The following is a 24,992-nucleotide window of genomic DNA, read 5'->3' as shown; positions in this document are numbered from 1 at the left end:
AATTTATGTTTTATTAATTTTATTTACTTTTATTTGTGGTTTTATTGCTTTTATTGCTTGTTGTTGTTTTTGGTCTATGTCTTTGTATTTTATTATATTGACATTTTACATCTTGCATCTTGCATTATTTGTCCTCTGGTTTTAGTTTTATCCTACCCTTGTTTCATCTTGTTTGTGTATAATAGGGCTTTTTGGCATCCCGTATCGCTATCTATATATCCCATTTCTGCTTTGCTTTGTTTGTCAAAGGACTTTGTAAACTTGGTTTTCAAAGGTGCTATATATATAAAAATAAAGTTATCATAGCCTCCATCTGTTGCTCGGCAGAAACTTGTGCCATTTATATCACTTTATGATACTCTGGTTTTAAACTGGACCTCTCAGGACAACCATCATAATGCAGCCAGTTTTCAAGGTGCGCCAAAGGAGATCAAGTAGAAAAGACTTTATTTCATTTAAATGCCTATTTACAGCAAATCATGGCGATTACATTTCACATGATCGTTCATTGTTTAACAAATATATCATTCATATCAAGTTTAAAAAAAAAAGAAAAGTCATACATACATATACACATATATGTATTTTTTTATCACTGTTTACTCACAAATCCCTCATCTAAGACTGTGCATTGTACAGATTTGGGCACTTTGGAGAGTAGCCAGAGCTGAAAAAGCAACACAAAGCAAAATATTACTACATTCTCTCCTAAACAATAGATATTTTGAAATGCACCTGTCAGTTGATATTGTGAGCATCCACAACACATTCTTTAGATTCTGTAAGCTCAGGATGTATCTAAGACTGATTGAGACACGTGCTCTCATCCGCATCCTGGTCCGCATCTGTGTCCTGCTCATGGATGAAGCTATAGCGTCGATATACCGATCCTCCTCTACTGGTGTACACCACGTCCACCTCGTCCCCGCTGTCCGGCTCAGGGACGCCGTGGGGCATGTTGATGCTGGCGTTGCCACTCAGTCTCTCATAGCTTTGGCCCCAGCAAAGCCTCTTCCTGGCGTGGGCCTTGACCAATGCAAACACAGCCAGAGCCAGCCCCAGCGCCAGCAGCAGGGCGATAGGCAAGCCAGCTGACGTGTGCTTCAGAGCTCTGGATGACATCGTGAGGTCTGATCCCTCATCGTCTCCCGACTTGGGTTGGGGGGCCTCCACACACAGAGCTGGAACCAAAGAAAAATTGTTTAGTACATGGTGACATCCAAACAATTGTGTGTTTCTTGTGACAGGTAGGGTCTCTACCTGAGCGGCTGTCACAAACACAGCAGTCTGTGGCGTTCCCTCCAGCCTGACAGCAGCGGGCACACCGGTTCTCCACAGCATGGAGAGCAGAATCCCGGTGACAAGTCAGACACTGGTCAGGTCTGGGGCCGCTGCAGTGCCTACATGAGCTGTCACATGGCTCACATGTTTCCTACAGTGGTAAAAAATGTATAAAATGTTGTACTGGGCACATACAAGAAAAAACATGGCAGTAGTAGACTTTAGGTGTGGACAGATTGGAGCAGAGATTTCTTGATAGCACTTTAAACTTTAAAATTACTTTAAAATAATGTGAAAAATTAGTTGAAATATCAGAATTTTATGAGTAATTTATTGTGTTCATAATTATGATAATTATAAATAATATTCATTATCACCTGAGCATCAATTCAAGGTAAAGAAACATTCTTAGTCAATATTTGAAAAAGTTCTTCCAATTAGATTTCAAAGTAGATTTGCATTATCAGAAATGTCTGGTTGCAGTTTGATTTTATTGACATTTGCCTGGCAACACAAGCAAACATCATCATTAAATATCACTACATTCTGACCAGTGACGTTAAATTCTTCTAGCTGAGTCTAAACCAAAGAGCCCAGAAAAAAACTTAAATAATTTCTTGTGTAAAATTACCCAAACTATTGTAAGTTTGGCACACCCAGGGTAAGAAGCTGAGTAAGAACATATGGTGAATGATTCGTGGTGGAGAACACACCTTTTCCGAAAAGTATCGCCCCTCCTCACAGCGCGGGTAGCACACTTTGTCCTTTAAAGTGCTGCCCCAGTCGCACGTCACACATCCCTGAGGTGAGGCATCTGCAAACACACACAAACTCATAATATGAGAAGTGAACGTTTAATATTGACACACTGGAAGAATATTGACTGTAGGTGGACAAGATGTAATGATTGAGAAATCACTCATATCGGAGCTATACACAGGAGCACCATTATCTGTACCTGTACAGGTCTGACAACTGGTGTGGCACTGTTTGCAGACGTCATTGAGCTGATAGAAGCGGTGCGGGCAGCCCTCCACGCACAGCTTAGTGCCCTGCAGCTCCAGAAGAGGAAGCAGACAGGCCCTGCAGGACTCGGGCCCCGGTCCTGTGCACAGCTTGCAGGACTGGTCACATTTCTCACAGTGTGAGCCCTCTCTGTAATACCTGTAGAAAAGACAATATTATCAAGTCAGATGTATACAGATGTATACACGCTCTTTGTTTTTTGTATCAGGGGATAAAGGGCGAGGAGACAGTCAACAGACCATTAACAGAGGTCACATTTCATTACTAAGTAAATACTGTGTGGTCTATACAAAGATGGAGCCTTCAGCTTTGTACCCTGTTGGACAATGGGTGACACAGAGCTGAAGGAGACGCAGGTATCCTGGAGAGCAGGTGAGGCAGTCTTTAGACGATGGTCCGGTGCAGGTAGAGCAGGCGCGATCGCAAGGTAAACACAGTCCCAGCTCTGTTCCATCAGCGTCCTGCTTTGTGTCGTACGTACCGGCCGGACACTCACTCACACAAGTGCTGTCTGGGAAAAAAAAGCACACAGAGGGAAAGTTCCATTCCCATTCTATTAGTACACCATGGTTTTGACAAGTTAAAGAGGGTTGGATTCAAGATTTTTTAAAATTCTAGTCAAGGGAAATTTAAGATATATTTTACACTAATCAAAGCAGAAGATCTATTCAGTTGACACAGTGCCAAGGTGGTTCTTGAGGGTTTTTGGAGTTGTGGCCAAAAACAAAACATGATGTACGAGGTCACTGTGACCTTTGACTTTCGACCACCAAATTCTGATCAGTTGGTTCTTGAGTCTAAGTGGATGTTTGCGCCAAATTTGAAGACAGTCCTCCAGAGCCATCTTCAGATATTGCACAAAATGAGACAAATGGAAGGTCACTGACCTTGACCTTTGAGCACCAAATTCTAATCAGCTCATCGTTGAGTCCAAGTGAACGTTTGTGCCAAAGTTGAAGTAATTCCCTCAAGGTGTTCTTGAGATATCACTTTCACTATAATGAGACAGACGAGGTCACAGTGATCTTGAACTTTGGCCTATGACCACAAAAATCTATTCAGTTCATCCTTAAGTCGATAGTTGTCCTAAATTTTAAATTCCCTAAAGGCGCTGTTGAGTTAATTTGAGTTTTGTAATAATGATATTGAGTAGCCTTATGTTGACTAAACTAAAACTGTGCGTACAGCTTATTATCAAAAGTTATTCCTGTACAAAACATGTTGGAGGCTCCACAGAATTGAAACTGTAACAACTTTTTCAAATCTAATTTTCCATGTTAGCGAGCATATATAAATTTGGCCTTACATGTGTGTTTCCGCCAACAGTCCATTCAGCTGTTGTTGTTTACTGTCGATCAATTTAATGCGGCTTTTTAAGGGGGACTGAAATTGTGAAATATTCTCAGTTTAGCCTTTTTCCAGAGAGTTTTCAGGGTGCACTGAGGGCTAGTAACTATTTGACAAAACTACTATAAAGCTCAAATTCCATCAGTCATAAAAGTTAAACATGAACCTGTTACTGAGTCCATAAAGAGCTGATAGTACGGAGATGTGTAGTTTTGCTTTGTTACATGGTTAAACGATAAATGCACTTTTTAAAAATCAGCTTATCTGCTGATTTTCATTGATTTTATACCCTGAACCACAGCAGCATGCAGCTGAACGATCAGGTAGAAAATGCTTACTGTGAAGGTATTTGGGGACGGCACACGTCTGGCATTCGTCATTACCCGGCCCCTCGCATGAGTAACAGTGCCGGTGGCAACCCATGCAGGTGAACTGGTCGTCGTGTAGGTAGGTCCTCGGCGGGCAGTCTGTGTCACCTGTCACACCACACAACAGCGTGTTCGGATCCAGCACCAGTCCCTTCTCACACTGGGTGCACTGGTTTGCGTCGGAGCCAGAGCAGCTCATACAAGTCTGGTGGCACTCTGCACATAGTCAAACAAATCAGACTGCGTCAGTTAGATGTCTTTGTTTACTAAAGAAGGTGTGATTACTTTCATGTTTAAGTGGGGAATGATTATCATCTTGAGCAAATACTGTCTTCTATTATGTCTAAGTCAGAATGGCCCTCAGAGATAATCCACAGCAGTGTTGCGGTTCTAGACATTTGTGATTTAGTACTTTAATAAGCATAAGCAAACTTTCAGACTGTTACGAACATAATCTTTGTCAAAGGTTTCCAGTGATTTTTCAGATCAGTTTTATCAAACCTTTACAAGCCAAAGCACAATCTTCCTGTTATGCTGGATTTCCATTCTAGAAAAATGGTTTGAGTATTTTCAGTGTGCTCTATTTTTATATTTGCCACCTTTGATTCAGTTTATGTAAATACATATCTCTTTCAGCTAGGGCTGAGCAATGTGGAAAAAAATCAAATATCACAATATTTTTGACTTAATAACACAATATCGATATTGCAGCCACGTTGTAGTGTTGACTTTTGCTGTTTTCACAAAATATTTTCAAAATGACTTTTTTTTAGTTTTTTTTTTAAATAACCCTTAGGGCCACCTTTCATATTATACACACTCATACTGCTCTGCATACAAAATGCTACTTACGCTACTTTCATTGATTTAATTTTTTTAAACAACATCATTTCTAATCATAAATATCAAATATTATTAATTTTCAGAATTTTAAGCCTTTAAATGCCATTTTTTGCCATGATGCCACTGTGTTTTTAGGTGATAAAATCCCCATAAAAAAATGAGTTTCTTCATGCTAAGTAGATTCTTTGTAGTGCAATTATAAGGGCAGCCTGGGATATGTCAGTGATTTGCAGCAACATTGATACTGACAGTGCACCTAGTGGAAATAGTAAACCTGAATACAAATACAAAACCTGAAGAACATGGGTCAGGGTTCTGGAAACCAACCTAACACATGTTCATGAGGGTGTAAAATCAAGCCCTTTGGTTTCTAAAAGGTGGAATTGGGAATAAAACTCAATCAAACTGATAGACAAATAAAAGAACTGGTCCCAAAACCAAAGAGAAGCAGGAGTGAACAAAGGGGAAACTGAATTCCAGATTTCCACTCAAAAACAAAAAACACAGAAAGCTAACTGAAGGTGTTGACTCTCTGGAGACGCATAAGCAAGTGACTCCCTATAAATTGACCTCCCTGTAAAACCTCCCAGTCAGGCTGATTACTGCAGCTGAGGAGAACATCACAGCTGCACCCGATAGCTTCTGATTAGCAAGGACACCTGGGATTTTGGATCTCACATTTGTACCTTTCTAACCTTAAGCACTATCCAGGATCTGGATTTTTGGCCATAAAACCCTAAATGCTGATTGCTCTGTTTTTCTTACAACCACTGGAGAGTAAGAAGATGCAGTTTGATGCTGAACTCACAGCGTTTCTTTTAGGACTGGTGAGCAAAATCTTAAAAGCTGGTTATTTACCAAACCAGATCTTTAGTTGTAACTACTGACAGCACAAACTGCAGGCTTACAGTTCACCATAAACCTTTCAGATGGTGTGATGTAACTGTTTTCTTGTTTCTGTAGTTGCTAAAACTGAGCTAAGTAAACTATACACAAATGCCAAAAGTGAAGATCATAAGATATCAGCCTTATTTTGACCAGCTGTGTTCTTGCTCTGCTGTCAGTTACGAGTTGCCTCTATTTATTTGGAAATCGTGGTTGTATTGACACAGTAGTAGATGGACTGAAATAATGTCGACCAGTTCACCTTATTGTAACCACTTGGCATTATTGTTATGAGATGAGGCAAGATTAAAACTGAAATACTGCCCCCCTATTTGTTTGAATTGGGTGGCTTGTGATTACAAATAGGTCCTTTTTACTTAAAGCTTTGCACAAGCGAAGCTCTACACACATGCACGCTCAACATATAATAATTCTGCAAAAAAATTAAATATACAATTAGGATCATTATTAATATATGTCTGTTGACATTTTCCACGTTTTTTTAAAAGTAAAAAAAATCTAATTTTTTGCGATTTGCAGGAAAATTCTTGCCAAGTTGCACATTGTCTTTTTCCAGTATGTTTTTGAAAGAAATCTGTGTGCTCAGGGTTCAAGGGTTGAAATACTTGTGAAAGGTGTCTGAATGCAGCACAAGAAATCCAGGTTTCAAAGGGTTAAACACAGACCCTGTTTAATTCTATTCATGAAGAAAAAAAAAGAAGTTTTCTTAACAAATTTAATGCGACACGTAACTTGATATGTTAATGGTTATTTTGAAGGTGAAGTATTCTTTAAAAGGGCAATGACATAAAGTGCATGATAATTAAAAAAACACAATGTTATCCTGTTTTTTCAACACTGCTTAAACCTTTGAAACCTGAGCAAATTGGCTTGATTTCCTCAAAAAAAATGGAAAGAAGGCAATGAGCAATGACAGAAGAAATGACTCAAAAATTAGCATGAAATTTGTACAACAAAAGTATGAGAAAATTACCTGAAAATTACTAATAAATAAATTAATTAAATAAATAAAATAAGGATATGACCTGTGAAGTTGTAAATACATAATTATATTAATTCTAAATATAGTTTTTTTTCCCCCCATCTCCTTTCCTTTTTTCCCTTGGAATTTTTTCCTAGGTTTTAAAAAAAAAAAAATTTCTAAATCTTCTGATTTCTTGCATTTCTGACCAAGTTGCTCATTGTCTTTTTTTCTCATGTTTTTTTTTTTTAAATCCAATGTGCTCGGTTTCAAAGCTTTAAATACTAGCGTGAGGCATCTGAAAGTAGCACAAGAAAAGTCATGTCACTCCAGGTTTCAAAGGGTTAAAAATCTAATCAAGTCACACGTGCAGTATGTTTGTGAGGCTCACCTTGACATTCCATAGCTTCAGTTTCATAGTAAGTACCGACGGGACAGTCTTTGGAGCATGCACCCTTATAGAGTTTGGGGGTAAAGGTCGAGCAGGTCTCACAGTCGTCTGCCAGGGGCCCCGAGCAGCTGCCACAGGTCGGGTGGCACTGACTGCAGCGGCCCTCCTCCATGTCCTCATAGTAACCCATGGGACAACTGGCCTTACACGCACCGTTCAACATCAGGTAGAGGAAACTGCATTCTGAAATGATATTGAAGGGGGGGGGGGGGGTTAAAGTGTAAATCTTCAGGATTTCATTTTAAAATGCGATGCATTCGGAATATGCTGCACACACAGCCAATAACTCACTGAAACAGGTCCTGTCATCTGAGCAAACGTCACAGTGGGGAGGGCAGCGTCTGCAGGTGCCGTCATCTGCAGGATACGTCCGCAGCGAGCAGTTGAGTCTACACGATCCGCTCTCCAAGTAGTAGCCATCAGCACAGGACAAACACTGGGACTTAATCCCATCACATGACAAACAGGAGCTGTCACAGGCCTCACACGACCCCTCTGCTGTCTCAAAGAAACCTCTGAAATTAGGAAATTTGTTAAAGCATAAAAAAAGGGAAATATATAGTCAACAAGAACACACCATCATCACAAAAGTGCAAGTATCCAACTGCTTACTCTGGGCAGTTTGACCAGCACCTCCCCTGGTGGAGGAAAAGTTTATAGCTGCCTCTGGAGCAGTTGATGCAGTTATCACTGGTGTCCACGCACGCCTCACAGTTTGGCGAGCAGTCTTCGCACAGCTGAGTGGCCGGGTTTGCAAAGGAGCCAGATGGACACTGCCTTACGCAAGAACTGTCCTGGCCCAAGAAACTTCCTGTGACACAACAAATGCACATACACACACACATACACATGCACACGCACACACACACACACACACACACACACACACATTGCACAGAGAGAACTGAGATAAAATAAATAGATAGATACTTTATTAATCCTTCACAGGCATTTGTTATGGCAGTTCATTCACAGCTAACCACACATAACAAGGCACATCTGTAATTATCGAAAGGAAAAAAAAACTTGCACCATGCAATATAAATACTAAAAAGTACTCAAAATATCGAATAATAAATACGATGTCGTATATAAAAAATTCTGTGTGCAAAAGTGCAGCAGTTAATGTTATTGATAAATAAATTTGATAAACTGAAATAATGTTTCAATTTATTGTCATGACCTTACATATACATACCTTTGAAACATGTCGAACAGTCCAGTGCTTGTGGACCAAAGCAGGTCTTACAGGATGCATCACAGGTGTGGCATTCACTATATTTCCCTAAAATAAAAAAATAAAAAAAACCAGAGTAACCATGTCTCATACAATAAAAACACATCACACTTGACAGAGCATAGACAGATATCCAAACCCTGTGAGCACTTCAGCACACCCACTTGTGCACACCCACTTGTGAACAGGTTTACCCACTTAAACCTGTAGAGGGAAGCATAATAAGCTGTGAGTACAGTGCTGCTGAGGCACAGATGATGGATGCACTGGTGTGTGTGTCACCTGCAGTTACCCGCTACTGTGTCTCTTGGACCACGTTTACAGCTAGTTTAAAGTGAAGGTTTGTGTGTGAGAAATGTTTTATTTATATTTTATCAAAATAAAAAGTTTAAGTAGGCTAACTGCTGGTATAAAATACATTTTTACAGGGGATATGCCACAGTGATTGATTATTGCATGTAAACTATTGATGCTTATGTTATACCCCGTTTACAGTAAAAACTATAAACAGTATAGGGACTGCATATAAACAGTGAAGGAATTTAGCTAAGTACATTTACTAAAACATTGTACTCGGGTATGAACTCAAGGTACTTGTACTTTACTGGAGTATTTTATTTTCGTACTACTTTATACTTTTACTCCACAATATTTCAGAGAAAAATATTGGACTTTTTACTTCACTACATTTATCTGATACCTTTAGTTACTTTACAGATTAAGATGTTTTTTTGCATAAATATAGGAAGCGTTAATAAAATAGGATGTTTGTTATAAATTAAATTACCAAACAGTTTATAAAAATACTGATTCACAGAAGATTAATTGTCAGCTATTTTGAAAAACATTTAAGTCTTTTACTTTCTTTTATTAAAAAAAATAATAATATTAATAAAATTAATAAAAAAATAATTCAGAGTTTTCAGGGGGTATCATCTAAATTTAAATAATAATTATAATAATAATAATTAATTTAGAATTATAATTTTTAGTTTGGTGTTTTTTTCTTAATGTTTCTTACTTTGATTTTAAAAAAATAAATTGAGTTTTGTGGGTGTTTTTTAAACAATTTTGATCATAATTTTAAATTTTGAATTTTTTTCCTTTTTGAGTGCAGGACTTTTCAGAGTATTTTCACAGGGTGGTTTTAGTACTTTTACCTAAGTAAAGGATCTTGAATACTACCACCAATCCATGTAAGGCATAAAACGGCTTTATAAACATCTAACTCGCTTATGCTTGTGCAACACATTGCTCATCTGATTAAAAATTAAATACTTATAATTAGTTAACAATTGTTAGTTTAGAAAAATTTTGGCTGAATAACAACTGACAGTGAACAGCCCACTGACTGATCCAAATAGCGATGTAAATAATCAAACTTATGAGGCAGAAATGTAAATGATCAGCATGATTCCCCTGTCTGTATGACAACAATCGAGTGTGCTATATTCCAGTGCTGTTGACACGGACACCAAAGGCAGAGCAGTTAAAGAGCGCTGTGCTCTGAGGCAGAGAGGCCTTTTCAAATGGCTCTTGAAAGAGAAGCGTCGCAGTAAGTGTGCGGCAGGGTGACATAGTGAGCTGGAGATCGTCCTTCAACCTACATGTCCTTCAGCAGGGTTCAAGCCCCCACCTCAGCGGCAAGCACCATTTTAAAGTGTCCTTGAGCAAGTAACTGAATTGCTCTAAATTCCAGGGACATCATACTGACCTCTGCTCTGACCTCCCATAGGAGAAAAGCTATTACTTCCATCAGTCAAGTCATGTAATTCAGTATCATCATGTGACTCCACTGTCACCGGATGCACATGTGCCTTAAATACTTTCACCTTGTCTTGTCTCTGATAAATCAAAAACAGCATTTTGAGAAAGATCATGAACATTAACAGTGAAATGAGGCCTTATAACAGTTGTCCCTCTTACCATCAAAGTACTGTCCCAGAGGGCAGTTGACCAGAGGACACTGTCCATGCAGAGGAGAGTTCCCACCAAGACACAGGTCACAGTCAGTGGACCGAGGTCCATGGCAGGTCTGGCAGGAGCTGTGGCAAGACTGGCAGAGCCAGCCAGTGGAGTCACTGAAGGTTTGAGGCGGGCACTGTTTGATACAGTCACCTCCTGGCACGGCACAGAAGTATAGAGAGGAAGTTATTTTCTCTGAAAACGTTTCATCTGTATAAGCAAATAGAGGTCTTGAAAAATGTAACAGAGACAATATAGCAGATTATAAATAATTTACTACTACATCATTTTAACCTGTATTTATTTAGGGAAGTTTCAGTGAGAGTGTGGCATCTTTTGCAAGAACACCTGATCAATATTTGTTACTGAAAAATCAATCATTTCAGGAGGGTAATGCTGGAAAATTCTCATTTGCGTAACAGAAAGTTTAAAAGTAGTAAAATTTTATTGTTTTTACCATTTGAAACCTGAAGAAATTGGATTAGTTTCTTTAAAAAACACAGGGAGAAGGCAAAGTGCAACTAAAGAAGGAATTACTCCAAAATTTAGAAGAAATCATCTTTAAAAGAATGAAGAAAAGTACCTGAAATTTGCAAGAAAAGAAGAAAAAGAAAGTTATTTTAATAGAATAACTGTCCCTTTAAAATATGACAATATTTTAAATTACATAAATATCTGATTTTTTAAAAAGGGGAGAAAATAAGAAAATTATATTTAAAAAAAGGGAAAAATACCCAGAAAACTATATTAATAATTACAATAATTTTATATTTAGAATAATGTCACAGAAAAAGCATGAACAAATATATATATATTTTGTTTGTTTAGTTTTTTTTTTTACTTTTTCTGTTGCATTATTTTCAGGTACTTTTCTTGCATATTATTTTTTACTACTTTTTTGTGCTAATTATCAGGCCATGTGTTGTTAGGTTGAGCTTGTCTTCTCCCCATGTTTTTGAAAGAAATCAAACAGGTTTCAAAGGTTTAAATAGCTCCAGGCATTTGTTTTGGATGAGTGAATGAGTTTTTATTATTATTTTGACTTCTTATGCATATTTATTTATTTATTGTCCTTCCTCTTTCTCTCACTCTCTCTCTCTCTCTCTCTCTCTCTCTCTCTATATATATATATATATATATATATATATATATATATATATATATATATATATATGTGTGTGTATATATATACACACATAATTTATAATTTATATATGTTTATTTATTTATTTATTTATTTATTTATTTATTTATTGTCTTGGTTAACCATTTTTGTATGTTATTGGTTTTGTATGTATTTGTTTATTTAACTTAAATGCTAATAATAATTAAAAAGAAAATAAAGAAAAATGGGTAGCCCCTAAAGTTAAGAGAGCTGGAGTAAACATGGTAAAATCATTCTAAAATTGATTTTTAAATCAATAAATTTGATTTTATTTTTTTTTTTTTTTTTGGTTTAGCTGCACTTAATCCCATAGAGAAGAAGATAAATGCCATTAAATACCAATGAAATAAACATGCAAAGTGGCAAAATGGCTCTGATGTGGTCTCTGAAAAGATCTGCTCATCGCTTCATTTAGTCCACAGTTTTATCATCCTTCTCTTCTGTCCGGCTGTCCACATTCTCTCTCTCTCTCTAAATTCCATCCAACTGCCCAGGCACAAACAATGACCTAGTTTTCCTTTTTTTTTTTCGTTTTTTTCTAACTGGACCTTATGGCTGGAGACGAGGGAATAAGCTGATGATCTGTGATAGATGCTGTCTGACACAATGTGCAGTCTCATCCCCATGAGAAACTGCATGTACCTGTACATGTGAAAATCACCTCGATAGTGTGATTGTGCACTTCTAGTATTTTTTTTTTAAACCCTTGAAACCTGGATCAACATTAGTTTTCTTGTGCTGCATACAGACGCCTTTCACAAGCGCTTTGACCTTTTGAAACTTAAGCAAATTGGTTTGATTTCTTTCGAAAACATGGGTTAAAAAGGGATTTGACTACCCTGACAAAAAAGTCCCCAAAAATTGCAAGAAATTAGTAAAAGGTGACAAGAAAATTACATAAATATCTGATTTTTTGGGGAGAGAAATAAGAAAATTATATTAAAAAAAAGGGAAACATACCCAGAAAACTAGATTAATAATTACAATAATTTTATATTTAGAATAATTTTACAGAAAAAGCATGAACAAATATATATATTTTGTTTGTTTTTGTTTTTGTTTTTTTTGGTACTTTTTCTGTTGCGTTATTTTCAGGTACTTTTCTTGCATATTATTTTTTACTACTTTTTTGTGCTAATTATCAGGCCATGTGTTGTAAGGTTGATATTGTCTTCTCCCCATGTTTTTGAAAGAAATCAAACAGGTTTTAAAGGTTTAAATAGCTCCAGGCTTTACACACAGTCTCCAAGCATTTGTTTTGGATGCCCATATACAGAACACAACCTAACAACACAATCCTAATTCCTTATTTGCATAAACCATACATTTGCATATCTCATGTTACAGATTTGCTGACACGGACATGATTTGCAATCCAAATGAAGACTTGAGAGTGCCATTTTTCGTCTTTAACAAAAATGACTGATCACTCTCACATACACAGTGATAGAAGAGTATATTAAAAAATGACTAACTCTACTTGTACTGTGTACAAGAGGGTCTGAAGCCTGAATCTGTATGCTCATAGTCCACAAAATATACATAGAAATGATAAATCTTTGCAAATATTACCGTTGAGGAAGTAAGTAGGCTTGCAGGCGAGGCAGCGGGAGTTACTCCTGCAGTCTGTGCATGGTGTTGGACAGGGCAGACACAAACCCCTGCCCCAGTCCTCATAGGTGCTCTGGGGGCAATGCCGGCGACACTGATGTCTGAAACTATAAAGGAAAAAAAAGGTCAACTCAAAACTGAAATCAAAACGCCATTAAGTGTATTTATTTAGTGATAATCTATAACAATTAGAAAACCTTTTATCTAAAACTAGGCTTTATCTATGTGTGTGAAATCAGTCAATAATTGGTTGACAAAAAAGCCTTTTTTTTCCTAAAGCAAACATGCAGAACAAAGCAATTGAAAAAAATCAAAGACCTGATGAAAACTATAATGATTTAACATCACTTTGAAAGCTTTACAGTGAATGGAGAATGATGTTGCTGCAGGATTTGCCCACGGCCGGCTGAACCGAAACCAGACACAAAACACACCACATGCAAGAGGCAATCATGCACCACGCCAGTCTGCAGCACACCTGCAGCTGCATTGTTGACTTCAATAGAGTCCTCGGCCAAAAGGTGCACTCAGTCAAACATCAGTAAGGACAGCACACAGAGAGAAAAAAAACACAATGTAGCCTGCTTTTCTTCAAGCTTATCAAGGCTCTATTCTCTTCTGAAGGCAGAAAGTTAATTGGTGTTTTATTTGTAGCCCAGAGGCATGGGCAGATTTCTGTCATTAACCTGTCCTATCATTCCTCCGAGGCTTAACTGAGCTATTAAACATGAGACGGCTGGCCTAAAAAAAAATCTAGCCGAAAGGAGCTAAGATACTGAGATGTCACATTAAACATTAAACTCCGTCTTTACAGACTTTACACTCTAAATGAAATAATCCAAACAGCAAGAAGCCGCTGACTTATATAGTTGAACCTCCTCTGCTGTCTCTCCTGCCACCTCCCTACACACTCGGGAGAATGTGACCACTGACAGCCTGAGCTGCACTTCCTGCTGCGTTGCCGTGGATTTGGTGCTAAGATGCGGGTGATTGTTTGAGAAGGAACAGCTGGAGGCGCCACGCTGCATCCATCAACTTCCTCTCACAATAGCAGCTGGTGCAGAGCAGGCTCTGTCTCTGGCCTGGAAACAGTGCACTGCTTAAGAATCTGCGGGATGTTTAAGAATCCCTCTGTGCAAATATTAAGACTATCCATTCCAGGAGAGCACATCAGCATTTCCAAAGCAACTTTTGTTTGGGATTTTTACTCTTTTGAGTTATTTAGGAAATAAATCAAATAGAGTCCTATTTGTTTATAAGGATAAGGGTAGCAATAATTAAACAAATAAAACTAAATTGGTTTAAAAATGACAACTTAAATAATCATAAATGCAAAGATCTTGTGAATGAAAGATGGGAGAAATGCATAAAACATGTAATATCAAGAACTTTTCCCCCCATTTTTTCTTCTCTATTTGTCTCACATGCTAACTCATAATATCCAATTTGGTACGTAACATAACAAAGTACATAACATTAACTTATCCTGTAACATGAAATTACTCTATTTACCAACTGGTGAATTTTGAATGATTTGTCTGTGATAGAGACTGTGAATGAGTTTTTATTATTATTTTGACTTATGCATATTTATTTATTTATTGTCCTTCCTGTTTCTCTCTCTCTATATATATATATATTTATATATATTATTTATTTGTCTGTTTGTATATGTTGTTATGTTGTCTGTTTGTTTATATCACTCTTTATGTATCTATATCTATATCTATATATGTATATTTATTTATTTATTGTCTTGGTTAACCATTTTTTGTATGTTATTGGTTTGTATGTATTTGTTTATTTAACTTAAAAAAAATGCTAATAATGATAAAAAAGAAAATAAATAAAATAGTAGTCCCTAAAGTTAAAAGAGCTTGAGTAAACATGGTAAAACCATTCTGAGAGTGATTTTTTATTTTTTTTTGGTTAGCTGCACTTAGTCCCATAGAGAAGAAGATAAATGCCATTAAATACCAAGCATCCATCATGCTGTGCCTCTTTTCAACGGGCAGGGTTTTCTTCGAGAACAACATTGGCTCCACAAATTCACAGTAATGCCAAAGCTGCCCGACTTAAACATTTGTCATTACAGGCAAACCTCAGGACTGGATTTTCTTTCCTGTCACTTGCTATCAGGCCGAGGCTCTTCCTGCAGTCCATGACCAGCCACATGCTCTATTGGCTTTCATAGGTGCTGCAGCAGCCGCAGAAATTACAGAGACGACCTGTTGTTCTAAAACCATTAGTGTTAAAGTAAAAGTAACACAAGTACCGCAGAAGAGTATCTCACTGAACCTATATAGCAGCAGTAAGAGGACATGAGTGCAGTGAAGCAGCTGATTTTCCTTCAACCCTCCTCCGCTGTGATTCACACAAGCGGTCAGTGAAGTCAAGATGGTGCACCCTATATAATCACACCCGATACTGGCTGTGCTCTCCACTTATACTTGCTCTACTTCAGAACACTCTCCTGTGTTCAAACCCAGGCTCAGGTAACAGTGGATGTATGACTCCATGTGGAAGGTAACCCGACTCACACAATACCAGCAGGCCTAAACTCAGGGGAGAAGTACACAATTGGAGGTCTGTTCTGCCTCTGCAGCCTGTCACACAGTGTGTCCAAGTGATAATCTGCTGTAAACAGATATACAGGTACATACAGGTGTACATTCTTGTGCTGTGAAAAAAAAAGGAAACATTTTATGGAAAGGTTTGATATATTGCCCTCACATACTGTATATGTATTTACCTGACTCTTTATGAGGCATGGCAAAGGCAATGCAAATCAAAACAATTTCAAGATTAACCCTTTGAAACCTGGATTGACATCAGTTCTCTTGTGCTGCATTCAGGTGACTTTTTAAACCTGTTTAACCCTTTGGAACCTGAGCAAATTAGTTTAATTTCTTTCAAAAGGACAGGGGAAAGTCAATGACCAACTTAACAAAAAAGGTCCAACAAGTGGCAAAAAGAATAATAAAGAAACAATTTTGCAAAATTCTGTCAATTTTATGTCAAAAAGACAATAAAGATTTATTTTACTGTGGCAAATAGTGCTGAAATTGTTAGTCAATCAACAAACAATTAATCAGCAACTATTCTGATAATAGATTTATGTTGTGTTAATTATTTTGAAAGAAAACTCCCCCAACATTTCTCTTGCTTAACCTTCTGAAATTTGGATGTTTGCTAGTTTCTTAGTCTTCCATGATTGTGAAAATGGACATAATTTGGATTTAGGGCTAAGGGTTGGACAAAATAAACAATTAAAATATGACAAATTATGCTCTGAGACATTGCAGTGAGTGTTTTTTTCCCTATTATTTCTGGCTGTTTTTAGATCAAACAAATTGTCAGTTAATTGAGAATATAACAGTAAAATCTGTTAAAAATTATTGTTATTGACAACCTTAACATTGAATGTTAGCTATGTAGGATAATACCTAAAGATATTTTGATTTTACAGATGAAAATATGGAGGGACAGAAAAGTCCACTTACTGAAAGATAATTAAAATGTTATTTTAAAAAAACTCACAGGAAGTAGCCTTCCACACAGCTGTTGCAGATCTCAGGGTCCTCTGTGCAAAAGTAACAAAAAAAGGAGGGGATTTATTACGACTCAAAATGAGAAACAAACTACATTGTGCACTGTTATAGCCACTTTTTTTTAAACAGCTGATCCACTTTACATTTGGATGGGAACAGTTTGACGTTGTTTGCAGGATACAACGTGTGACTTACCTGTGGAACATGTTTTGCAGCCCATCTCACAGTCAATACACTCCCCTGTATCAGGATCCTGCACCTGCCCTGAAAAACACACACACACACACACACACACACATATACACACACACACACACACACACACACACACACACACACACACACACACACATATACACACACACACAGAGCAAAAACAAAATGAGACTCAATGTCTTTCCCTTGAGCTTCAACCAACTCTGAAACTGTGCTTTACGTTTACCTATGTCACAGGACGCTGTTTGGCAGACGCCATTCTGGAGTTTGTAGTGTTCCCGACATTTGGCACATATGTTGCCATCTGTGCAAAGTTCACAATTGGCTATGCAGGGCAGACAGGCATAGTGACCCCTGTCAGGATAGAGTCCCCGGGGGCAGTGTGTCCGACAGCGACCTTGGTGGAGGAAACGTTCCTGTCCATCTTCATCTGAGGAGGAGGAGGAGGAGGAGGAAGAGGAGGAGGAGGAGGACACAGGGGACTTGTTAACATAGAGCCCACTCTATTTCCTCCTGATGAAGATACCATTAGCCATACACAACCCCTGCCAGGAAAAAACCTTTTTTCAAAAATCTGCACTCTTATGAAAGTGGAAATCAATGATTTTCTCAAATATAAATACAGAGGAGGAGCCAAATGGGCCTGATGTTTGCATGGGATGAAAGAAAGACGAAAGGACATGCTGCCAACTGTGTGAAAGTTCAGCGGCATCAACGCATTATCGCATTAACTCGTGTTGCAGAAATCAAAACAGTTTCATTGAAATAATGTCATGTGGCTGAACATGTGATTGAGGAGCAATTATTAAAGACAGACAATAGTGGCTGAATAAATAGATGTCACAGCCATAAAAAAGCCACATGAACTGATGTCTGCAGCCCACGATGTTGACTGCAGGTCAGGGGCATGTCTAAGGAGCAACATGGGGCAACACCGGCAACTTATGAAATCTGAATGGCCACCCCATTATGACTGGCTGTCTGACCAGTCAGTTTGACCTGTTTGATCAGTAAACTGAATTTTTTTATAGGTGCAATTCAGTCCTAAACATGGGAGTCTTATCTAACCTGACTAATTTTACATACAAATAAACTGATTCAACTGTTTGTTCACTCAATTTTGTTGGCACTTTATTCTCACTACTTTACTATTTACTTTTGGAATAACAATTTAAGAACAAAGTATGACAGCTTTATTTTACATTTGTGTGGTGTCACTTTTGTGTTGTGTTTGGTCTAGTCATTTTTTTAACTAAACTATAAACAGGAATGTAAGACACAGAAATAACATTATGACATTATGTTATAATTAAAGCAGTGGGGACAAAACAAATGGCAAATTAAGGGACTGTTTACACGGCAACAGTTACTGCATGAAACGTTAAACTTTTGTTGCGGTTTGGCATTTTGTTCACACCACAACGGTGTTTTGGGGGCCTGAAAATGCAAACTTTTATAACTGTGTTCCAGGGTGTAATCCTTTAAAACGCCACCCTTTCTGTCATCATGTAAACTGGCAATGTGCAGATCCTGTGAGAATGGTGACGTCACAGCGGCACTTTGCACATGCACATGGTGTTTTTCTACTGTGTGTCATTACAAAGTTACATCGTCAACTACAGGCCTGGCATGCATACTACAGTGTTTTCGTGTGTTTGTTTTTACAGATCCACACGAGGATCGTTTTCACAGTCATGGCCCTACCTACCTTTGAGGTCTCCAAGGTCAGGACCTCTGTATTTTTCACAAGTGTACAGTTGTCTTGTTTAAAAGGGAGCTTTAGGGGAATTTTGTTTGTTATTTTTGGGGAACAGTGAGTTCAACCAGTAAGACTATTCAGTATTTTTCACATTTAACCATCAAAGTAGATAAATAACTGTTTGGGCCCTTTAGTTTGGGGGACTAATGATAAAATCCCCCTCTGGTTGTGATTATTCTCTAATTTTCTCATACAGGGTCAATTATTATGCTATTCTCTGAACCCTCCATCTAACTAATTTAGGTGGTGTAGAAATACAGGAAATGTATTTTAAATTACTTTTTTTTCTCTGCAGGAGCACCCTCAGACCCCCCCACAAGTTATGTATCCTGTATGATTTATGCTACTGCCCACTGACATGGTTTTAAAGCTTTTGTTATCCAATTTTTGCTCTCCAAAGGTCTTTCAATGCGTATATTTAAATCAAGGAAAATTTTCAGGGGAGCATGCCCCCGAAACCCCCCTTGCAGGCTTGGCAGCTCAATGTTTCTAAAACCGTGCATACAGCCCTGCTCACAATTGTATCATATGAATTTGGATTCTTTTTTAAACACTGAGGAAAAACGTTTGCATTATAGAAGGGCAGTTCTAAAAGTGGCCTAAAGCTACGTTGACACACATACTTCATGCCACCCAGTGCCCCTCTTGGGCCACCCCAGTTTAAAAAAAAAAATCTGGACATGCCACTGCTGCAGGCCCACAAATAACAGATCACAGTCTGAGATCACCTCAGGATGCTCCAACTAATGTAAACAAGGGCAATCAGAGAGGAGATATCAGAGCTGTGGGCAGAGACACAGTCTTGTGTTAGCCCTAATGATTAATACTCTGCCACCTGTGACTAGCCCGGCTGTGGCACCTGAGGCATCTCTGCGAGCAGCTGAGTTACAGCATTGTCTCATCTGCTCAGTGCTGCACAGAGGATGTGTGAGACAGGGAGGAGAGGGGCCACAAGCTGCTGCTGCCTCTCTAACCCTTCCACTTCCCAGAGACTCAGCGTGCAGAGAAACAAGAGCATGAGGATAGAGATTTTTGGCTTTTGATGTTGCTTCACAAAGAACTTCAGACAAATATACATACTGCGATCAAATACTAACTGCTGTAAAATCTACTCAGCAAAGGAAGTATAACAGCAATGAACACTAAAATAGAGTCAATAAAAACTGAAATGCATTATTGTGGGAGTGTCAAAATGCATGTATTAAAAGAAAAGGGTGTGTGTGAGAGAAAGAGACTTGCAGGTTTTGCAGGTTAAGCCCAACGAACTGCAACAGCAATACTTGTAGCCCAAGGGGATATTTTTTTCCTTTCCCTCTGATTAACAAAGGCCCCATTCTGACATGATCAGATTACATTGTGAAAGCTCGGGAGAAATATGATCACACCTTCATTTCTTACCTATTTCATAAGTGCTCCTGTGACAGAAAAATCAACAAGCGCTACAGCCAGTCCGTGACTGTTTAACAAGGGTAAACCAGAGCTGAACGCCCATCATCTAATACATAAGCCTTTCAACAGCTTTGCTTTGGTAACCATTAAATAGTGCTGCTCTGGAGGAAAAAAACTCCACCTCCCTCTCAGCCACGTTAATGAGACTGTGACATGTTTTTTTTTTTAATCAGGCATCTGTGCAGCCAAAAAGCAAACAATCACACAAAAAACAAAACAACACATTGGCTCATATTTGCACAGCTCATATGGAAATTCTGAAAAATGTAGATGTGAATTTTGGCATTTGATGGCAAAGATATTGTCTGTCTTTACATTATTTGGGTAAAGTTCAGTGTTTGGGTTTCTCAGTTGCCTAAGAAAAGAAGACAAAGCATTTTTAATAATTAATTTGGTAATGGTTTTAGTACTTCATACAGAAATATAAGTTTAGGAATACAAAAACCTAATATTGTCGGTTTTCAGGAAGATATTGAACATTATTTGAAACTGCTCACTGATTCCTCAAACAAAAGGGTTATCAAGTCACTTGACATTTGTATAATAGCCTTTTTTAAATTGAAATATCCCCCTGGCTTTTTGCTATTGTTTTGTTTGTATACCTAACTTGTATAGTGGATTATTGTTACAGGCTGTTGTATAAATTAAGAAAGGGAAAAAAAGTCTTACTATGATAAAGCCTTGTTTAGCTGGTGGTGATTTATGTGCTGTCCTTGCAGAATTTGGCTGTGCAAAACATTGTTAAATCCCTTTTAGGGTGAATCAAGTGCATATTACAAGGAAGATTGAAAACATATATTATTCGCATTTTTTTTACCTTTGGAAAAGAGATCCATGTTTTATGCTGCGTTTAAAGTGCGCATAGGCTATAGGGAATTTTCCTTACCAACTCCACAGGTAGTGCATTCAAACAGCTCGTGGCCGTCGCACTCGGAGCAGGTGGGGTGGCAGAGGACACACTGGTTCTTGAGCAGAAACTGTCCGCTCGGGCAGAGAGACGAAGGTTTACATCCGATAAATCCCACACAGCAGAGATAGAGTATGAACGCGGAGACGGAGCTCATGGCTGTTCTCGAGGACTTTGACTGGAAGTGAGAAAAACAACAACAATCGGTGTCCAGAGACGCTGAATCCGTGCAGCAGGTACGCTGGAAGATCGATGTGGAGCTCTGAGACTCCAGCCCTCAAAGTACTTGCAGGACCAGTTCGCTCAAGTGAAGCACTGGACAATGCGCGCGGACTGCGGTTAGCATTTAGTGAATGATCCGAGGAGGAAAAAGACAGAGCAGCCCTGTTTCTGTGTTTCTAAAGATAGATAGACTATTTAGAGTGAATTGATTACATTAAAAATCAATAACAGCGGTCATAATTTTCCCAAAACGCGTTGATGGAATTGTTTCCACATCATTCGGCTCCTGTTTTTAGCTTTCGAAAGGCATGTTCCGGTTCTGATAACACACTAAAATACCTGTAGCACCTGCCACTAGCTGTCAGGTAGGCTTCAAAATGTCTGTGGTTGATATAGAGCAACACTAGACTAAAGATACTAATATTTAGGTCATGTTTAGGTAGGCTAGTTCTAGTAATAATAATAATAAGAATAAAATAAATGCTGCTTGTCAGGTGTATTGTAGCGTACCATCATGCACGGTTCGCTCCGTTCTAACTTATGTCTGCTTTTAGGCTAAATTGGAATCTTTAATCTGAAAAAGGAGAAAAAAAAACTTCATAGACGACATTTGCTTGTTGTTTTTTTAAGCAAAGGACAACTTCAAATGGGTGAATTTTGTATTGATTTTTTTTTTTTTTTACAAAATTACATTTATCCGAGCCCACAAACTGCAAAAACAGAAATGATCACATTTTCAATTTTCCAGTGGTCCTCTGACACATTATGTGTGACAAACACATAATGTGTCAGAGGACCAAAAACACATAACCAAATCTGAGGTTGAAATTGATACGAATTGGCATGCACAACAAAGAAGAGAGAGAGAAACACCTTTTTTTGCCCCTCAACATTACACATTTTGTTTATTCTTTCCAGTTTAACTTTCAGTTATCAAAGTGTAAGTTTAAAATCAAATAACTAATGTTTAGGGTTCATGTCAAACCTAGAAAAGTCATGGAATTCCAAACTCACATTTTCCCAGGCTGAAAAAGTCAGGGAATCAGTGAAAATCACTAGGCTACCAGTTTTGAAAAAGGCTGGGCATGTGGGGAGAGGAAGAAATAGCCTATGGGTCCTCAAAAAGTCATAGAAAAGTTTTTAAATTTTGTCCATGAAAATGTGTGGGAACCCTAAATTTATAGTGGAGGTCATTCTCTCAGTCATTCAGGGAGGGCCAAGAAAGAACAGTCCCTGACATTAGGCTACTTTATTATGGACTACATTTCTTGTCAGAAGACATATGTGTAACCTTAAACTGTGACATTTTAAATGTTCATTGATCTGTGATGTTTTCTTTATCATTATATACAGGGTTTTTTTTTCAGTTTTTCCCTGTGTTCTGTCTTTCTTCATGTATGCCAGTTAGCTGAATTCCTGTTTTAGTATAATTTGAATATTTTTGAAAAATGCTGGTCAAGTGGATGAGGAAAAAAAAACCCATTGTGGGTCCTGTTGGAGGGAGGGTCTTGTATTTTTCACCAGTCACTAGGGGCCTCAAGGAAGTATGTAGCCACACTCCAGTTACTCCCCCTCTAATAAATAAAGAACAATCCCTAACATTAAGCTACTTTTTAAGAACTACATCTCTTGTAGGAAGAACAATGTGTACTGCATCCTTCATGTGCTGTTTGGAAATATCGTATTTGCTGAATTTACGAGTTAAGAGCACCTGCACGACCCTCTAAAGTCCTAATTCCGAGTGGGATATTGGGATATTTCGACGATACCCGAGCTTTACCCGAGTTGCCGAGTTGTGACGTTTGAATGACGTTGCGGGGCAGCAGAAATGGCGGAAAGTATTTATAATAGATACATGCATGAAAACATTGTCAACATTTGACGGTAAAAAATACATTTCGTACTTTTTGGTGCTATTATTTACTTTAAGTAGTTGCACATTTTGGCATCTATTAGCTGCAGCAAGCAACTGTTTTAACTATAAAGCATGCCAAGCGAGTATACTAACATTGATAATATAACACGAATTGACAACTTGGCATCATACATGCATAAACATAGTGGCCAAAAGTCAATGTTTGGTCAATGGTAAGAAACTTTTTTATTAATTCACATATTAAATATCAAATTTTGATTACATGTAAAGCGTAATGTGGTATCAATGTTAACTGCTGTCCATGTAGAGTGACCTACATTTAATAAAATAATATATAAAAATATAAATAACCTAGAAACACATCTTGTTTGAGCGTTTTTCGCACTGAAATGCAACACAAGTTCTGTGTATTTTCCATGTTGTTCCCACTTTACCACCTCAAAGGACACGAACGACCTCCCAACGTGGAAACTCCGACCCTCCTACATCACATGAATGCAGCACCGCAGGCTAGTTGCTATGACATTTTCAACAGTTCACTGTGATTTAAGACTCAGACCTAAAATATAACAGGCATTTGTTTTCTTCACATTTTATTATTATAGATATTTAAGCCATATATGCCTCAGACTCGGGTCAAAAATCAAGTTGTTGTGATTTGTTTTTGTGTAGGCACAGCGGCCTCTCGCGGCTGCTTCCCGGATGTGTATCCGAGGGCGTGAGCCAAAAAGGCTCCGCCGGCTTACGTCACGCGGCTGTCGGAGGAGGCGTGGCTTTGTTCTGCTGCAGCGGAGAAATATGACATGGGGATGAGCGAGGGAGAGAGGGAGAGAGTGAGACAGCCCTGATAGGAATTAACGGTTCGTCAGAGGTCTGGACTGAAAACCTGAGGATGGGGAGTAATGACTGAAAAGAGAACGGTAAGAGACAGACTTGTTTTTAATGTTTATCCTCTGCACACGCAGCGCGACGGGCCGATTCATGGCTCATTTGATAGTGAACACAATAGGCTACCACTGCAGACAGGTGCACCTGCCTTTATGCGAGTACGTGCCTCGATGCATTCAACTTCAGGTTCCGTGCGGATACCTTTTTGGATTTTAGGTCGACAGCAAATGCATCGAGGCCCCAAAAATCTCATCGATCGTTCGGGGTGAGAGCCGGGGTCTGAGAGTTACATGCTGTAAACATGGATGTGATGTACAATCTGTATGCTTAGTCACAGACCTTTGTGATGTGGGAACATACAGTGGCAATTAAAATACATCTGAGACAGCTGGGTATGTTTTTGTGATGGTGGCTTATCCTAAAACAAATTAGCTTATTGGGGCTATAGAGGCTGCTTCTTTTGAATATTAATCATCAACAGTGTGTTTTGGGGCAGATGGCTTAACATGCAGGATGGTGATGGAATAAATATGTTTCAGAGTAAATCACAGCAGTTTCATGTTAAAATATATGAAGCCTTACATTGACTGGTTTAATTCTGGTGCCTATACATACCTTTCTTTTATTGTTGGCCTGGTTCACAATATATCAACTACGCCTGCCTGTAAAGATGGAGAGGCCACTAATTCATTTCAGTGATATTTTTAAAACCATACTCACCCTGACAAAGACCTACATAATAATACCTTTAATCTATCATTAATATCAGATTATATCTGAGCTGGGTACAACATGGGTGAAATAAACATGCTTCCCTTTTGGCCATTTGGAAGATGATTTCCATCAAATCAACTGTCTTACAACTTATGCCGCCACCTATTAACCCTGTCCGAAAGGCTTCACTTACGAGACGGGCAGCTGACAGTAGTCGTGTCTGATTTGGAGACGGCTTTGAATAGACGA

The 24,992-nt window shown here is 38.3% G+C and overlaps 2 protein-coding genes across 3 annotated transcripts in view; one reads left to right on the top strand and one right to left on the bottom strand.

The window, feature by feature from the left end:
• Positions 1 to 430: 430 nt before the first annotated feature.
• On the bottom strand, positions 431 to 21,592 carry LOC148189244 (uncharacterized). Its single transcript, XM_088080572.1, has 16 exons — positions 21,023 to 21,592; positions 17,155 to 17,358; positions 16,908 to 16,976; positions 16,702 to 16,744; positions 13,123 to 13,268; positions 10,347 to 10,541; positions 8,382 to 8,468; positions 7,796 to 7,994; positions 7,475 to 7,698; positions 7,124 to 7,366; positions 3,993 to 4,238; positions 2,623 to 2,818; positions 2,240 to 2,445; positions 1,995 to 2,095; positions 1,261 to 1,432; positions 431 to 1,181 (listed from the first exon to the last, which is right to left on the bottom strand). The coding sequence occupies exons 1-16, from the start codon at positions 21,198 to 21,200 to the stop codon at positions 799 to 801; spliced, it is 2,892 nt and encodes a 963-aa protein (XP_087936698.1). The 5' UTR covers positions 21,201 to 21,592; the 3' UTR covers positions 431 to 798.
• Positions 21,174 to 24,992, top strand: part of otud7a (OTU deubiquitinase 7A) — a 60,608-nt gene continuing 56,789 nt past the window's right edge. The window contains exons 1-2 of one of the 2 annotated variants that reach the window (XM_042495979.2): positions 21,174 to 21,279; positions 23,814 to 24,061. The gene's annotated coding sequence lies outside the window, so the exon portion shown is untranslated. The remainder of the gene's footprint in view (positions 21,280 to 23,813; positions 24,062 to 24,992) is intronic. The other variant, XM_042495981.2, reaches the window with a different exon arrangement.

This window comes from Plectropomus leopardus, chromosome 7 (assembly GCF_026936395.1).
Source record: "Plectropomus leopardus strain MGB_pleo_1.0 chromosome 7, ASM2693639v1, whole genome shotgun sequence".
Taxonomy (NCBI): Eukaryota; Metazoa; Chordata; class Actinopteri; order Perciformes; family Serranidae; genus Plectropomus; species Plectropomus leopardus.
The sequence above is the reverse complement of the archived record's forward strand: the minus strand, read 5'-3'. Positions and strand labels throughout refer to the sequence as shown.

Bases quoted from the DNA above. Each gene is read 5' to 3' on its own strand.
- LOC148189244 (XM_088080572.1), bottom strand. From the start codon at position 21,200: ATGAGCTCCGTCTCCGCGTTCATACTCTATCTCTGCTGTGTGGGATTT. The intron at 17,359-21,022 runs GTAAGGAAAATT...CCTCCTCCTCAG, and splicing joins ATGCACTACCTGTGGAGTTG to ATGAAGATGGACAGGAACGT. The intron at 13,269-16,701 runs GTGAGTTTTTTT...TTTCCTTTATAG, and splicing joins TGTGTGGAAGGCTACTTCCT to TTTCAGACATCAGTGTCGCC.